Source organism: Oryctolagus cuniculus, chromosome 11 (genome assembly GCF_051225735.1).
Source record: "Oryctolagus cuniculus isolate XC-2025 breed Fujian yellow rabbit chromosome 11, ASM5122573v1, whole genome shotgun sequence".
NCBI classification, from domain to species: domain Eukaryota; kingdom Metazoa; phylum Chordata; class Mammalia; order Lagomorpha; family Leporidae; genus Oryctolagus; species Oryctolagus cuniculus.
In genome coordinates, this window is record NC_142877.1 from 73062324 (window position 1) to 73080558 (window position 18235).

Sequence of the window (18235 nt, forward strand, 5' to 3'; positions counted from 1 at the left end):
CCCTCTCCATGTAGGTCCACAGTGTCCCTATAATTTGTGTGAAGTTTCCTCTGCCATTTTCCCCCTAACTCTTCCCTGAGACTGTACTCTCCACTTTTTTTTTAAGCTATCTCCCTTTAGACCAGATCCCTCCCTATTCTACCATGTTGGATCTCCTAGTGACTCAATTTACTTAATCTTTTCATGTCTCAGGTTCTCACCTTTAAAATGGGGATGATAATAGAATCTACCTTAAAAGGGTGTAGTAAGGATTCGATAAATTATTATATATTAAAATCCTTAACACTGTACCTCCATAGAGAAGGTGACCAGTAAATATTATCTATCTTCTATTACTGCTCACACTCTAGTGTATTAGCAGGAGAGAAATGTCTTTCATAAATTTATATAAAGCTTCAGAAATGAACATTTTAATAATAACACATATGAAATGGGATCACATAATATTAAAAATTTCTAAAGCAACATATAATATGAAGAAGGAAGAACAATCACTTGTCATTCCACTATTTTGAGATTCTCATTAATATTTTGGTGTTTTTTCTTCTAGTCTTTTTATGTAGTGCTATATAAAATATTTACATTTCTACCCATAACTGAATGCCTATTGTGCTTATTTACATTTTGTTTGTGGGCTCTTGGTTTTAATGTTTTTTGCTCGCTGTTTAAAGAATCATTTTTAATAGAAAAATATTGTGTTTTATGTTATTCTCTATATTAATCCCCTTTCAGTCTGTTTTTCCACAGAAGGAGTGCAATCCTTCTAATCCACACTAATCCACGATTACATGGAGATTAAGTCCCAAATGAAAATAAATATCCCCTCTTCCCCAACAACCATATCCTCAACAACACTCCCCACTAGCAGCTCTTGTAGGTGACATGGTGGCCAGCAGGCCATGTGGGTGGATGGGAAGGTTGGCCTTACCTGACTCGGTGGTGATAGGCAGAGAGAAAAATGTGTCTGAATAGAGTGGCTTTGTAAATTCCTTCAGATCCTCATCAAATAGCTGTGTAAAAGCCCGAATGCTGATTCTGAAAAGAAAACCAATTTATTTAAGTGCAAATTTGTGGCTGAGCACAGGAAGGCTGGTGGAAAACTGTGTTCATGGAGAGATAGTATGCAGGACATTTTATGAATTATTTAATCACATAGACCTGGTTCATGCAGCCACTCATTGATTTGCTCATGAAATTTTTACTGAGTCTCTGCTGCATGCCAGTTCCTGTTCTAGGATCTGGGGATACTGTAAGGAACAAAACTAGTTTTTGCCACCCCAGAGGTTACATTCTTATAAAGTCAGATATAAAGTTAGAAATAAAATGTCAGATGGTGGCGAGTGCTATATAGAAAAGAGAACAGGAAATGGAGGTGGCAAGCAATGGGGACAGAGCACCTGTGACTCCTGCATTCCGTATGGTCGGTGAAGATCTTGACAAGACAGGGCTGGATCCATCTAGCATTCCAGCTAGAGGGAACAAGTGCAAGGCCCTGTGGTGGGAATATTCCTAGACTGAAGAAGAAAAGGAGGAGTAGCATGGCCAAGGCATAAGGAGGGAGTGATCAGAGATGAGATGAGATCAAGGGGTTGATGGGGCCATGTAAAACCCAGGAGGTTTGTACTTTGCATGTGTGGGCTTTGACTTTTGCTTTGAGAAACATGAGAAGCCACCAGAGGGTGTTCGTCAATAGCGGCCTGACTGCTGCAGCACAGGGAATTAAGAGGAGGCATAGTAGAAGGCAAACTAGTTGGAAGAGTATTGCAACAAGAGTATTGCAACAAGAGTATGGCAGCTTGGACCAGAATGGTAGTGGAAAGGTAGTGAGAGGTGTTGCAGATTTCAAAGGAAGTGCTAGTTGATGGATGTGGAGTATGACAGGAAGGGTGGAGCCAAGGGTGACGCTACATGTTCTGGCTGGGAAACAGCTGGAAGAATGGAGGTACCACTTACAAACCAGAGGGAAGACTATGGAGGTGTAAATTGAAGGTGTGGGAAAGATGCAGATGGTTTAGTCATGGAAACAGAAATCCTGAGACGCCCATTAGAGCAGTCAAGTGGCTCAAATTTCAATATTTTTTAAAAATTTCAATATTACTAGTATTGTTTATTATCAGTATTCTATCTTAAATATTTCCTCTTTTTTTTCTTACGATTTTTTTAACTTTTATTTAATGAATATAAATTTCCAAAGTACAGAATATGGATTACAATGGCTTCCCCCCCATAATGTCCCTCCCACCCGCAACCCTGCCCTTTCCCACTCCCTCTCCCCTTCCATTCACATCAAGATTCATTTTCGATTCTCTTTATATACGGAAGATCAGTTTAGCATACATTAAGTAAAGATTTCAACAGTTTGCTCCCACACAGAAACATAAAGTGAAAAATACTGTTTGAGTACTAGTTATAGCATTAAATCTCAATGTACAGCACACTAAGGACAGAGATCCTACATGAGGAGTAAGTGCACAGTGACTCTTGTTGTTGACTTAACAATTTGACACTCTTGTTTATGGCCTCAGTAATCACCCTAGGCTCTTGTCATGAGCTGCCAAGGATATGGAAGCCCCTGAGTTCACTGACTCTGATTATATTTAGACAAGGCCATGGTCAAAGTGGATGATCCTTTTATCTAAAATATTGTCATAAAGACTCATTAAATGCCCTCTTTAAACCTGACTGTTGAAGGTACAAAGAAATGCATGGTCACTACCCTTGAAAAACAGACTATAAATAAACAAAGAAAATGGTAAAAGAAGAAAGCATACATTAAATAAGGAACACTGGCCTTTTTAGGAAATTTGGTGTTTGGGCATAAGGAGATGGGATGGTGAGCGCAGAGAGCTTGTTTCAGAGACTACAGTAGTGATCTTTGGGGCTTGTGCTGTGGGGAGGGAGGCTAAGCCTCCGCCTGTGGCACTGGCATCCCATATAGGCGCTGGCTTGAGTCCCAGCTGCTCCTTTTCTGATCCAGCTCTCTACTATGGCCTGGGAAAGCAGTAGTAGATGGTCCAAGTACTTGGGCCCCTGCATCTATGTGGGAAACCTGGAAGAAGCTCCTGGCTTTGGATTGGCCCAGATCCGGCCACTGCGGCCATTTGGGGAGTGAACCAGTGGATCAAAGACCTTTCTCTCTGTCCCTCTCTCCTTCTGTAACTCTACCTCCCAAATAAAATCTTAAAAAAAAAAAAATCTTGGCCAAGGACATATAGGGCCCTGGCCCAGAGCAGTGGGAATGGGAATGGAAAGAAAACTGAAAGTGCTGAGAGGATATAAACGGGGCATAGGCTGAAGAGGAGAAGGGAGGAAACAAGTGTGTTCTAAGATTTGAGCTAAGATGACTTGGGAACAATGGCATCATTGTTAGAGTGGGGAGCTGGGCTGGGGGAAGATGATGACCTTTGCTTGGAATATAGTGGGTGTAGAAGGAAGGTGAGACAATGTTTTAGAGCTCTCCAGTGCACACTTGGCATTCTTCCAGTCACTTGGACAGGAGAGCTGCGGAGGTGACCCTCTATGCATCATGTGGGACAGAGCCTGAAGACTAACTGGTCCTAAATGCAATATGCTAGCAGATGTACATACTGAAACCATGTTTCTACATTCAGGTTGAATCAAAAGCCCGTGCTCTCCATCACAGGATTTCTATCTCACACAGGCCCATTCAGAAAGGCTGCTCTCGATTTCTTGGGCACATTTAGGAAGGACTACAGATCCTTTGAAATGATTGACCAGGATGACGACAAAGACTTAGAGGAACATGCTAGCAGACTTTAGACACAAAGCAGTCTGCCATGTAGAAGAGGCAACAGATCTGATTCTTCTTGAAGGTGGAAACAGGCTTAGTAAGTCAAAGTCACAGGGCGGAAGATAAAGTTGTATGAGCTGCCGGAGTTAGTGAGCTCCCAGTCACTTGGGGTGGGGGTGGGGGAGGGCAAACAAGCAGAGGCTGGAGCAGGAGCTCTCAAGGAAATTCTAGGAGGGCATCCCTGCACTAAGTTAAAGACTGGCATGGGCGGCTTGGTAAATTATTTCTTTCTTGAAGATTTTTCTGTCAGTTTACTGACAAGACTTTTGCTTGTGTTAATTTAAATTCTATGACAGTGAATGAAACATTCCTTTTGCCTTTAAAACAACTGTATTTGTTTAGCCTAAAGATATCTGGGCATGTCCTGTGATGACGCTGAAGCAGCTCCAGGCCAAGGCAAATAGTTCCAACCCTTTGACCCCCTTTTCTAATTCATGCCCAGGTTCAAGAGCAGTCTTACATAATGAACAGCAAGGTCACATTGACCAACCCTACCTATAATTCCCAACTCTAAAAGATCCTTTCCAAGTCAGAAATAGTACCAGGACTAAGTCTGTTGTTGGAAGTATACTGTGAAATGTCCACAAAGTGTAACAAGCAGTAACTCAAGTTACATGGGAATGTGGGGAGTTGATTTGTGTTGGTAAGTTATCAGTACACTTGGAAATGAACGAAGCGTGTCTGATGACTAGAGTTTCTTATATTTGCATGGTGATTTACAAGTCTGGATGGACTTTAACAAACATGGTTCTATCTGATTATCTTCAATCTCTTCAAAATAGTCAAACATGATTATATTAGAGGTTTGGAAGCTGAAGCCTAAGAAGATTCTGTATCTTCTCCAAGATCACAGAGCAAGTTGGCGAAAGAAAACTAAACTTTACATTTTCTGGCTCCTAGTGCCTATCTACTTCTCTTATTTCCTCTTGGCTTAGTTTTTGGATAAAAGCAATGATCTCTGTTGGAGATGGTAAAAAGAGGATCTCGTTCTGTTGCTGATGAGTTGAGTGGCCCCTAAAGTTCTTTCTGCCTCAGTTTCCTCAGCTGTAAAATAAAAATAGTAAATACAATAATCTTGGCATATTCTGCTCTGAAATTCTAGGAACTACAGACACAAATGTAATGACCCGGCAGAAGCTTGGCTTAAAATTAGTGGGTCACAGGAAATCTACCCTTACATTCCTTAGCTCAGCACTTAGCCCAACCCACAGGCCTGGCTCATCTTGATCTCGTCTCCCCTGCTTACCCTTTTTTACTTACCTCCTGTTTGAAACTAGAATGTTTGCTCCTATCTAAACAACCTATGTATTTTTGCCTCCATCCTTTGACTTCCTCTGTTTCTTCCACATCGAATCTCCTCCTGCCCCATCTCTGGATTTCCAAACTCTTCTACTTTTTACTGCCCCACTGAAAGAGCCTCTGCAGCATTTATTCCCCTCACCCCTCTAATGCCCTTCAATGTTTAGGTCTATTTTCCAGGTGTGTCTCCTGTTCTCTCTACAATTGAAGCTCATTGAAGGCAGGGGCTCCATCTTATTTATCTCTCTGTTGCCCACAATACACTTTCTATGGAGGGGGCAATGAAACATACCCTAAATATATTATCAGCATGATAAATATAATATGAATAAGATGCTATTTTAATGAACAGTTACTTGCTAGTAATTATTGGTACTTTACATGTGTCCAGAATCAGAATTATGTAGTGGAAAATTAAGAGCTCATGTTGTTTAATTTCCTTTATTTGAGGAAAAGGAGGCCAGGAAAAGCTGATAGCTGTCTATAGTCACATTGCTCTTCCATTCAGGTTAAAGACAAAACCAGATCAGCACTTTCCTAACCTCCACACTGCCTTTCACCACCATGATTTGCCCTTTCTGTTTCCATATTGAACAATGCTAATAATACATATGAATAGTAGGAACTCAACAGTGAATGGCAAACATTATAATTGTTGACATAATCAACCTGAATATTAGTTAGTATTTCCATTTCTTTTCCATTTTATTTTTTCTTTTTCCATTTTTTTTCTGATTACTTCCTTGAAAAAGAAAAGTGCATGACAGCATGGGAGGGTGAGCATGCTGTTGAGACAGGAGGAACTCTGACTGCATGGAGGCAGAGCTGGACAGCCAGCACTGGAGCAGCAATGGTGCTTTGAAAGGCTATGCCTGCTGCTATCAAGTGTCATCTGGCTACCAAGTTTTTAACTGGACTAAACCAAGAAAGCTGTGTTCTGAAAGACAAACAATGGACACCATGAGTTGATTAAGCTATGAGAAGAATGTGTAACTTTCACAGAGCATCTTGACACATTGCCTTGTTTGTTCATAAACATTCATGAGCACCTCTTCTGTGCCAGGTACTTGCCAAGTTGTTTTGTAACTAGTGCTACCTCTCTTCCCTTCTTAGACTGTGAATTCTCAGTCTAGTGAAGAGGGCAGGTGATTTGATAAAGGGTTACAAGCTACTGGTGAATGCATGATTAGAGGGATGCAGGAAGAGAATACCTGTGGAAATGAGGTTGAGGGAGCATCCAACTGCCCAGCCATGGGTGGAGAGAGGTGATGTGGGACTAGTGAACACGTGAGCTGGCTTTTGAAGTGTTTAAAGGAACTGACCAGCCAGACAAGAGTAAAATAGCACTAAAGAGTGAAAAGAATGTGCAAAGGCTCAGGGGTATGGCAGAGCCGTGTCACATTCAGCAAACCCGGAGAATTGAGTAGTAGATGCAGGGCAGGTGTCGCTCCCCCTCTTCGTGGAGGAACGACACAGGACCCTGCGCTGTTCTTTCGTCTGCTCGGCCCTCCCCGGGTTTGCTGCTGGTTCTTCCCGGGTTGGCTACTATCCCTTCCACCTCCGTGGAAGGGCAGTTCCCCCTGGCCACATTCCCCACTTCCGCAGGGGAGCGGCACACCGCCGGCCGGCTTTCTTCGGGGGCTGCACGGGTTCCCTTAGATGTTCCCCATAGATGTTCCTGGTGCATGCCGTCTCTCTCCTCCTTTATAGTCCTCCTCCGCCAATCCCAACTCGGCTGCCCACACGCTGAGTACGCTGCTCTCCAATCAGGAGCAGGTCCTACAGTTTATTGGTTGAACTGGAGGCAGCTGTGCGGAAGCTGTTTTCTTCTCTCCCAGCGCCATATTGTGGGAGAGCAGATGCATAGAATAAGTCTTAATTCGAGTAACTTAGTCTAGTCCGGATTGCTCCCCACAGGCAGGTTATACTTGGGGCAAATGGTAGGGGATGAGGCTGGTGTGGAGGAAGGAGAGAAGGTGAAGACTTTTGTGTGCTTTGCTCTGGCATCTGCACTCACTCTTGTGAGTGGGAACCCCAAGATGACCTTAATGTAGAAGGGGTATAACTAGGTTTGATCTATCACATGTTTCTTTAGGAACCTCCTGTGATTGTCTGTAAATGAGGAAAGCTACGGTTAGGGAAATGAAATCCTGTTCATAAGGTTACACAGCTAAAATATAACACAACTGGAACTCAAATGCAGGATCTTCCAAAGATCTTGGCACTCACAATGGACAGGAGGGATATGTGCTGGGAGACTGGTGGGCTCCGGTCCAGATGCAAATTGTCTATAGCTTCTAACTCTCTGAATGTAGTACACTAGTCCCTCGTCTACAGTTTTGCTTCATGTGGATTGAGTTGCCCTCAATCAATGTCAGTCTGAAAATATTTTTTGACAGGCAGAGTTAGAGACAGAGAGAAAGGTCTTCCTTCCATTGGTTCACCCCCTAAATGGCTGCTATGGCCGGCGCACTGTGCCGATCCAAAGCCAGGAGCCAGGTGCTTCCTCCTGGTCTCCTATGCGGGTGCAGGGCCCAAGCACTTGGGCCATCCTCCACTGCCTTTCCGGGCCACAGCAGAGCGCTGGACTTGAAGAGGAGCAACTGGGACAGAATCTGGTACCCCAACCGGGACTAGAACCTGGGGTGCCGGCACCACAGGCGGAGGATTAGCCTAGTGAGCCATGGCGCCAACCCCAAGTCTGAAAATATTACATAGAAAATTCCAGAAGTAAACAATTCATCAGTTTTAAACTGTTCACTATTCTGAGTAGTGTGGTGAAATCGCACTGTTGTCCTGCCTAGGTCATGAATCGCCCTTGATCCAGCATATCTGTGCTATGTATACACTACCTGCCCATGAGTCATTTAGTAGCTGTCTCAGGTGTCAGATTAACTGTTACAGTATCACAGTGCTTGTGTTCAAGTAACTCTTACTTACTCTTTACTCAGTAATGGCCCTGAAGTGGATAAGTAGGGATGCTGGCAATTTGGATATGCCAATGACAAACTGGAAGGTGCTTAATTTTAGTGAAAAGGTGAAAGTTCTCAGCTTATTAAGGAAAGAAAAAAAATTGTCCGTGGAGGTTGCTACTGGTCCACTTCAGGGCCATTATTGAACAAATTTTCTATCTGAAATTGTGAAGAAGGAAAGAGAATTTTGTCTGTTTTTACTGTACACCTCAAACTGTGAAAGTTACCACTACCATGTGAGACAAGTGCTTAATTAATGTGGCAGAAGAGTTAAGTTATAGGGTCCGGTATTATTTGTGGCTTCAGGAATCCCCTGGAGATCTTGGAACATGTCTTCCATAGACATGGTGGGACTGCTATAATCAGCTATCTTCCTGCCTTCCTGCTCCGTGAGCAAACAAACAGAAACGGCCTCAATTTTCCAACTGTAAAAGAGAAAACAGCCCTTGGGAGACTTTTGTGTAAGTTTCCTTAAGCCTAATCACCAAGGAGTTGAGGCAACTCTTAATTCTTAGAGAAACTCTCTGTGATGGCTCTTAGGTTTCTCCCTTGCTCTGTCAAGAGCTCCTCTCTCCCAGTTAGTGTTGGCCTTGCCTGGGAGACCACAGAAAGCTTGTGATGCATCCTGGGCACAGGCAGATGTCTGCCTGAAGGGAGTCTTGTTGCAGGAAAGCCATCTGCCTGCTTTGTTGATGTGAGGGAGGGGCTAAAACTCTCTTGTTACGTCATCTCCTTTTGGAGCTGCCAGGAAGGTTTGGTTTTGTTTTGAACTAAGATCCAGGAGTGATGCTCAAAATACATAGCAGTTAGTAAGGCCTCAGTGTGGACATGGACTGTTGAGAACCTGACTGCCATATTGGTTGGGTATCCGCTTGGCAGCACCCACTAGAGAAGGAGCTTCACTCACAGAAGTAATGCTCTTGGATGTTTGTACCCTTTTATCCAAGTGGTAGCTTGGGTCTCTTTCTCTTGAGGACCCTGATCGGGATGTACCAACATGCTTATACCTGCTTTCTGGGAACATTGCTCAAAGAAGAGCATTGCTATTTCATAGGGTTGGTAGGGCTCATTGGTTGCAATGGTGTGCCCTGGCAGCAAAGCCAAACCACTTCTTTTCATTTGTCATCTCACAGGGAGGAAATGGTGCCTCCATTCATTAAAGGGCCATTTCCCTTCAAGGGTTCTGTCCGTCCCACAGAACATTTTCATTTTTACCTGCCATAAGACTTAGAAAGTAAACAAGTATAATTCCAGTAGTCTCTTAAAGTAGAAAATGTCACCTCATGTTAATTGGGGCTCCTAAACTCAGTCTTTGTTTGGATATTTTCATAGTGATAAACACCATAAATAATTTGCCTCATAATAAAGAAACTGTAGGAGAAAGAACCATCTTTTAAAGCCTTCACTTCTTCACATAATGAATTGGAGCTTCTGCACAAAGCTAAAGGCCCTCTTTACACATTACCTGTAAAAGGAAGACAACTTGTATAAATTACCCAGTCCAGTGTAGGGTACTCTTGTAATACAGGTTATTAATCTACAGTAGCCCATACACAGCTAGTAACGTAGCATATCCCTTCTGGTAAAACGACAGCAATGCATCTCACCTGTAGGCGGTGTGTGGCTTCAGCGGTCCGTCACAGAATCTTTGCTGATTGGGATCACATTTCCCACCCAGGCTCTCCATCTCTGCTCCAAGCTTAATGTTAAAACTCTTGGAATTGCTATCAGGACTTTCAGCACATTTGCTGGCAAAATAATTCGTCTGATACACTCGAATGGAGGCGTTGTGCCTGTAATCCAAGTAGGAAGGGAGAGGGTGCTGCTGTTCCGGCTTCAGCTCGTCGCTGCCTGAAGAAGAAAACCCACAGTTAAGGACAGCCTTTCTTGTCACTTCAGTGACTTCAATTCCGTTTCTGAGGCTGCTTCCTTAGCCACTGTCTCTGGTCATCCCTAGAGGTGGTCTCGAGAGGGTATTGTGACCCTCTCCTGATGAAACTGCTTTGAATTCACTTTTTCTAAAATAAAAATAAACAGAATGTAGCTTTCTATATGCACGCACATATATCATCATTTTGCTAGGAAGGGAAATAAAATGAGGTAGCTTTTTGCATCATGTAATGATGTGTGCCACAACTCCACAAAGTTGGATGACTCCCCATTGTGGGAGCCAACCCACTCAATCTGCCAATAATCACTGTCGTTGAGCTAATAAGGAAACCCCCATGACCAAGAAAATAGGGGAAAAGATAAGAGAAACCACGTCCCAGGCCAGAACAGTTGTCCCCCAAGGCACACTGCACGTGCGTGTGGCTCTGTTATCTTGAGCACAGCCTAATCCTGGCTCAAATTTGGCCCCTCACTCCGAGCCTTTCCCAGAACTCTTCCCCTGTCCACCCAGCCCGCTGTGTGTTTTGGCACTGCAACCGAGTTTTGATGTTGGCTGGAGAAAAGTATAATTGGGAAGATAAATACTGCAGAGATATCATTTACAATGAACTTCAAGCAGTGATATCATGGGGGTTCATTGCAGTATCCTGGACTCTTGTTTAATACAATTTCCTTATAATGAGTAGATCTTGGAAATATTTTGTTGGCAGTAGTTGAGAAGGAATGTTGCCTTTAGGCTGAGTGTATATGTTATGATATTTACACGAGTGGAGTGTTATCTTAGGTTACCAGATTACTACAACCCACCTCTGTGGACATTGATCATGGAAACCCACTGGCTGGAGAACACAAGGCTCCTTTTTGGAGTGAGCTGCCTTTTTGATTACAGCCTTATATTCATGTAGTAAAAAAAAAAAATTCATCATTGCAGTCTAATTACATCTAAAGTCTTTGCACAGTTCACCAATTTGTCTGCAATTATGAGGTATGAGGAAATCTGGGATGCACCACTGACCTTTAGAATTATTTCATTATCAGCTTTAGAACAATTACATACAATGTGAAAGTACAAAGATGGTTAGTTATCCCAGTGAGATTAAAATATTATTTAGCCTAGAAATTGCTCCAGTATTTCTATTATTCACAAATGCATCTAAATTGTCAAGGATACTTAAACTCATGTTCACAACTTAAGTAATTTTGAAAAATATAAAGAAAGTAAAATATATAAGCAAGTTATATGAAATAAACACAAGAATATTTTGTATATAAAATATATTAATGCCATGAACATCATTTGGAGAAATAACATACCCAAGCTCAATGTAAATATATAATGGACATGCATGGCTCCAATACATCCCTAGTACAGATAGTTTGACAAATACATATAATCAGCTCTAAAGAGTATACTTAGTAGTTTGCAATGTTGTGATAATATTAACTAGTATTTGTCCAGTCGGTAAGAATTAGGTAGAGAATGAAATAATTTAGGAAACTACAGAATTTGGTAGAGTAAAAAGGAATGTTTCTCATGCACATCTTTTCCTTCTTCCAGGCTTTTGGATACTTCTATCAATTGATATGTGATTTGGGAGTATATGGTTGTTTGAGGTATTTGAGATGGGGAAAGGAAAGAGTTGAAGCATATTGGTATTTAATAGTAAAGAGTAATGACCAAGACTGCATGAGACATGAGGATACTTAAACAAGTCAGGTGCAACAGACTTCCAACAGTGCCTGGCACACAGTAAGGGCTCATTAAATGATTTTTGTAATTATTTTTGTAGCTGCTATTATTCTCCCATTCACTAATTAAACCCAGACAATAATAAGCTTTATTGCCAATGAGTCTTTAAGCAGTTTCTTGTTAAATCTCTCTGCATACAAAAGAGATGGAGCTCAATGACATAAAATTAAGTTTTCTACTCTTAAAGACTTTCATAGAAAAAGCCCTCCCTTGACCTTTTGAAAAGCAGTTCTGTGTCTTATGGTAGAGTTAGTTAATTTGTAGGAACTTACCATCAGCCTCTCTCACCACCACTGTGAAATATTTCACAGCTCCATTGGTGTCACTGAACCAGCTGCAGTTGACAGTAAAGTTGATGGAAGATTTGCTAATTAGCACCTCCTTTTCATTCACACGGATATGTGGAGGTGGAGGAGGAGGGCCTGGAAAAAGAGGTAAGAAAGGGACTAAGAGGGGCCCCAGCTCTGCTTCCACATGATAAATAACAGTCAGTGAGATGAAGGACTCCACACACAAAGGTATGTGAGAGCGAATGTGAGTGTGGGTGTGCACTTAAAGTTTATCAAGAAACTCTTGTCTTCCCCTGACAGGAGGTAGGTAGAGAGTGATTTGCCAGTGGTATATTAACCTAATGAAAGGGGCAGCTCCTAAGCAGGATTTCCTGAAGTTGTAGCATAAAATTGCTTAAAAGCTCCATTATAGCTCTAACTGTATCAGGCAAAGTGATGCATTTAAATCCTAATTCATTCAAGTACTTTAGTATCAATTAATTAGTTTGCTCTCAGGATCTTTTGCTCAGAGAGATGTTTCCATTTCATGGAAGTGACTACAGAAGAGGCTACAAGTGAACTGCATGCCAGTGAGCAGCAGTGATTGTCTTAAAAGAGAAAGACACAAAGCCCCTTTGCCCCATGCACACCCTAGGATACACTTACGATCTATCATTGTAATAGTGCTGTCTTCCACCACCTCACTGGTCATGCCAGCTGACTGCACTTTGATGGATACCAGGTACCTCTTATGTGGCACCAGCATCATAATGTTGAGCAGGGATTTCTCTTTTTCCAGTTTTCTGGAAAACTCGATTTCTTGGGTGTCCATTTTCCGACATTCAATGCTGTACCCATCAAAGTCAGAATCAGGAGGGATCCAAGAACAGGCAATGGCCGTTGAGTTCTGAGGGCGGCAATGCAGGTTTTGTATCTTGTCTGGTTCTAAAGGGCAGAGAAGATTCATATTTCAGAACTCTAGAGACACATTGTTTTCAGTTCTTTAGCGTCCACTTAGTTCTGAGATCTAAAGAAATTGTTCTAAAATCAAAAATCTATTTGGATTACTTTTTTCAGGAAAAAGTTTTCATGAGGATTCAAGATAAGTTATTCCTGCCAGATCCCTCTTGGAAAGCATAAAAAGTTAAAATGTTGTTTCTTTAGAAAATTGTCAAGTGACAGGATGCTTGGAAACACAAATGTGTACAGGACAGTGAGATCAAGTGGCAGAAGGTAGAAGATGAGACAGAGCAGCTAGCTTAGTGGTTAAAAGTAGCTCAGCCAGCCTGAACACAAATTCTATTTTCTAACTGCGCACTCTTGGCCCACTGACTTGATGTCTATACCTCATCTTCAAAATGGGGAGATTAAGAGTATCTACTTAATATCGTTATTGCAAAGATTCAATTTGTTTGACACACAGCCAGCCAGCAACCTAGGACAGCGGTTGTCTAGTTTGATTACTCATTACATGCTGGCTCTTTCAATGAGGAAATGATGAAGAGGTGTAACTGACTTCTTGCCTTCTGGGCCTTGACTTCTGTCTCCCTCCATTCTTTGCCTGCCCCTCCCTGTTCACATGCCCTGCTCTAAGCCTTGAAATTGCTCAGGAATTCCATGGTATGTCATGGTGTTCTGTCTCCTATTCTTTGTCGTCATTCAATTTTGTCTTCCTTGCAGAGTGGCTGACATACAGTAGGGACTCAAGAAAGGCAGCTGATCTTACTTCTTGTTGTGTATGACACAACAATAAGATTCAATCTGAAAAAGGTAGAGTTTAGATAAGTAGTTTTCAATTTTTAATTCTAGCAGCTGAGCCATGTAAACAAGTTCCCAGAGCCTCACTATGTGAGACTGGAGGGTCTCTGGTTCTGGGCTTTTAAATGTGTGTAGAAGGAAAAGATGCTGTGCTGGAGTAGAGACATCATCACTACGACCCCCATTCCTTCCCTTGCTTACCTCCTCTGCCCGGGAATTTCTGAGGAACCCCAGGCTCTGGACTAGAACTTGAAAAGCTAGGTCTTGACCATCCTATTTCACTTCAGGAGATGAATGCTTTGATAGCACTTTTTTTTTTTTTTTTTTTGACAGGCAGAGTGGACAGTGAGAGAGAGAGACAGAGAGAAAGGTCTTCCTTTGCCATTGGTTCACCCTCCAATGGCCGCCACGGCTGGCGCGCTGCGGCCGGCACACCGCGCTGATCCGATGGCAGGAGCCAGGAGCCAGGTGCTTTTCCTGGTCTCCCATGGGGTGCAGGGCCCAAGCACTTGGGCCATCCTCCACTGCACTCCCTGGCCACAGCAGAGGGCTGGCCTGGAAGAGGGGCAACCGGGACAGAATCCGGCGCCCCGACCGGGACTAGAACCCGGTGTGCCGGCGCCGCTAGGCGGAGGATTAGCCTAGTGAGCCGCGGCGCCGGCCGATAGCACATTTTAAAAGGCGGCAAGCCCATTGTTCTGTTGACATTGCACTCAATACAGTACCAATTCTCAGATGGCCATAGTCCTCTATCAAAAGTCAACCTATCAAAAAGGCTCACAAAACCATTGGGCTTTATGAGGAGGGGGTTTAAAAAATAAGACATAGGGAAACACTTTGCCTAGCTGTTTAGACGGCAGTTAAGATATCCATGTCCCACATTGGAGTGGTTGGATTTGATACTCTGGCACTTGAACTTTGACTCCAGCTTCCTACTGGTATGGACAGATTCCTGTGACCCATAGGGGAGATCCAAGTTGCATTTCTGGCTCTCAGCTTTGGCCTAGCGCAGTCCAGACCAGTCCAGGCCATTGTGGGCATTTGGGGAAGTGAGCCAGCAGATAGAGCTCCCTCTCTGCCTGCCTGCCTGTCCCTCTGAGTTTAAAAAAAAAAAAAAAATAAGGAAAAAGGCAGTTATGTTTGGCCTTAAGGAGATCAAACCGGGAAAACCATTCTATTTTGTTGTTGGCTTTTAATGGTCTGTCTTAAAATTTTATCTTCTTTTCTCTACCTCTCCAATCTCCTGGATTTGAAATAATCTGTCCACTTATAAACCATTGAGATAGGGCTGGCTACATAATTTTCAGGGTCTAATGCCAAATGAGAATGTGATGCCTGTTACTCAAAAATTAAATTTCAAAACATTAACAGCCGAGAATTAAACCAAGTATGTGGCCTCTGAAGCATGGGCCTCTGTGTGCCTGAGAGGTTGGTACCTTGGCCCTTCTTATACAAAAGATCATTCTTCAGCTCATGAAGAATCTGTTAATAGATTTTTGAGCAACTATGTGTAGACCTAGTAGTAGCCCATTGCAATGGCAGTACCTAGCGTCTTGAATTAGAAATCAGTCCACCTTCTCTTGACACACACTTTTTAGTAACAAAATTTGTCCTAAAAAGGCACAACTTTGAAACACTCTGAATGAATTCTTGTTTCATAAGTTCTACAAATGTCAACCAAGTCACAGGAGGTTAGTTGAAGTAATTTAGGAAAAAAGTCAACAGTGTTTTTCAAGAGGGGAAGGATTGGCTCTTGAGGCAAACAATTGTGCCTTTTTAAACATTAACTGTTTATCAATCTGTTGTACTCCTTTCAAACCAACTCACAGCTGAGACACCTTGCCACCTTTCTCTTTTAGTCTTGAAGAAAGTCTTTCAAAACATCCTACCTATTCCCTAATTATGATAATTCATAGAAAGAACCTCTCAGCGTGGTGCTCTGCTTAATGGATTAGATAACCCAGCCTACAACAGGCTACTGAAAACTCATCCTGGGCGTGTTTCAAATTTCTTAGTTCCTGTTCATGTGTTTCTCTTGGCACACGACTGATCCCAAACTGATCTGTGAATACAATATGGAGCACAAGATGTACCTGTTCCAGCATTAATGCTTACTGAGTAAATGAAACCACTATGCCCTTAAATTTCTGTTTGTCAGCTATGTATTTTGTCAACAACCAATAACTACGTGATCTGATCTGATCGTGGAAGCTACCCATACTTGGTATTTTTGAAAAAAATTTTTTTGGATTGAAGTTGCTACATTGAAACCTTGTTTTTTTTTTTAGTTTGTTGTATTGCTTCCCAAATGCCTTTGGGAAGAAATTGGCATATGTTTCATTGTTGAAGTATTATTATCTGTAAGACGTACAGTGAGATGTCTTAAATGATTCCTTTGCTTTTAGTTTGGTTCTTTTCAATTTATTCTCTACCTATACCCACAGTGACTTTCTAAAATATAAACAAAATCATAATATCTCTGCTGAAATTAAGTGGCTCCATTTGGTTTAGAACATATTTCAAGGTTGTTAGCATGCACAAGAGACATTGTATGATCAGATCCTCTTAATTTTCACCTTTGGTGCTCTGGCCAGCTAAACTTCTTGCTGTTTCCCTATCAGCAGAGCTTTCTTTTTCTTTCCTGATCTTGGAATATTTTATTCTCTCTGCTTAGAATACTTTCTACTTCTTTGCCTGCCTCTACCTGGTCTTCCCTTAGGTTTTAATTTGGATATTTCATCTTCCAGGAAATGCCCTTGTTTTAGGTCGGATGCCTCACCTGTGTTTTTATAGTGCCATTTACTTCCCTCATCACATTCAAAATTGTCTGTTTAATGATAGTACCTCCCAACCAATTGTAAGTTCCATGAAGGCACATTCTTTATTGTCCATTGATGTTAATGTTGAATTAGTAGGGAAAAAAATCTACATGGACTTCTGCCTGAATTCAAATGCAGCCAATTCCAAGTAAAAATGTGGATTTCAACCACGCCTCATTGGAATAAGATGTTGAGCATATAATCCTCTCACTCCATCTCAGAATCAAGAGTAGCAAAACATGTCATACTTGTCCTCACAGATCCAAAAATTGGTTTGCTGTAGGTTTTCCAGGAGTCACCACTGACAGTCCTGACACTGAACTGATAGGATCTCCCTGGGCGGAGACCATACACAATGCGTCCTTCCGATTTTTTGTTGCTGTAGGGATTGAAGACTGTGAGTGCATCCCTGGGGAGCCACTGCAGTTCAAAGTCATTGTAGTCTGTCCAGTCTGGGGGCCCCTTCCAGGTGATGGCCAAGGATGTGTTAGAAACATCAGCAAATGACAAAAGGCTGGGAGGAGCTGGAGCTGTACATACAAGAAAGAGAAAAGTCACATGATCACATCCATGGCATAGCAAACATAAGGCCGCTGAGCAGTATCAGACACGTTTAATGTACTCTGTAGAAAGAGATAATAATAATTTGTGGTAAGAGTTTTCTTGTTTTAACTTACATAAAGCACCCAAAGGCAGTGCTCAATAGTATCCCAAAGTCCCAGGGAGCACGAGTGTACTCCAAATGAGTTACAAGTGTGTGAGGTATTGATTCTAGCAGATTTCATGGGTGCCAGGGCTGGAGTCCATGCATAGCTATGTCTCAAAATAGATAGCATGTTGATTGGCCCAAGATGGCATAAAGATACTAGTATCATCTATATGTCTGAGACATGAAAATACTGAGGAAGAACTACTAATTAACACAACGATGATGTATAGATTGTTCCCCATTTTAGAGATAAGAAAACTGAGGCTAAGAGATGCTCAATGATCTGCCCCACTGATATAGAGAACTGGCAGAGTTAAACTAAGGACCTCTTTTTGACCAGTCTTTGCTTGTTATCCTTTGTTCAATAGTGCCTTCCCAAGTTCAGGAGCTAGTGTGCGGCACGTCATTATCGGGTTTATTTCTTGTCACTGAAATCATGATTAAAATGCAGCTTCGGTAGCTGTTTCCCACCAGCATTGGGCTTCTTACCTGTCCTGCCCTCCCCTGTGACCTGATTGCTGAGGTCTCCGCTGTGGGTTACCACACACAGTGTGTATTTTCTTCCAGGGACCAGCCCATGAAACCGCCACTCCGTCAGGTCCTTGTGCCTCCAGTTTTCCTTCTTTGTGCCATTGGGATTGTAGAGAATTAGCTCGTAAAAGTCAAGGTCTCCAGGGGCTGGGCTCCAGCTGAACCAAAGGCTATCTGTCATGTTCTGATTAGATCCCTTGAGATGGCTCACAGGGGCCGGGACTGAAACAGAAGAAAAACTTGTACTGAGAACAACGCAGAAGCTATGGCATTGGTGAGAACGTGAGCTGTGTTGGGCATAAGTGTGTGCAATATGCATTGTAGAGGCAGATGTGGTGCAACCTAACACATAACAAGACAGGTGGTGACTTCTATATTCTTGACACCCTATGAAATAGGTCTTCACAATAAGTTAGTAGTTTTGCTT

General features: G+C 42.3%; 1 protein-coding gene and 1 long non-coding RNA gene across 10 annotated transcripts in view; one reads left to right on the forward strand and one right to left on the reverse strand.

Moving 5' to 3' along the window:
- LOC149123527 (uncharacterized) overlaps positions 1-18235 on the forward strand; it is a 98038-nt gene that overhangs the window by 71881 nt on the left and 7922 nt on the right. The window contains exons 5-6 of one of the 5 annotated variants that reach the window (XR_016216890.1): positions 11531-11722; positions 12034-12156. The exons of 3 other annotated variants lie outside the window; for them this stretch is intronic. This is a non-coding gene — a long non-coding RNA (uncharacterized LOC149123527). The remainder of the gene's footprint in view (positions 1-11530; positions 11723-12033; positions 12157-18235) is intronic. One more of the 5 variants, XR_016216889.1, reaches the window with a different exon arrangement.
- The window catches only part of PTPRB (protein tyrosine phosphatase receptor type B), a 141697-nt gene that overhangs the window by 33966 nt on the left and 89496 nt on the right, over positions 1-18235 (reverse strand). For 3 of the 5 annotated variants that reach the window (XM_008256785.5, XM_051845665.3, XM_089308688.1), the window contains 6 exons: positions 17767-18030; positions 16817-17098; positions 12658-12936; positions 11995-12144; positions 9690-9933; positions 929-1035 (listed from right to left, as the gene is read on the reverse strand). In XM_008256785.5, coding sequence (XP_008255007.4) covers positions 929-1035; positions 9690-9933; positions 11995-12144; positions 12658-12936; positions 16817-17098; positions 17767-18030 — 1326 coding nt within the window. Of the gene's footprint in view, positions 1-928; positions 1036-4493; positions 4856-9689; positions 9934-11994; positions 12145-12657; positions 12937-16816; positions 17099-17766; positions 18031-18235 lie in introns of those variants that run through there. The other 2 variants (XM_089308686.1, XM_089308689.1) reach the window with 1 other exon arrangement.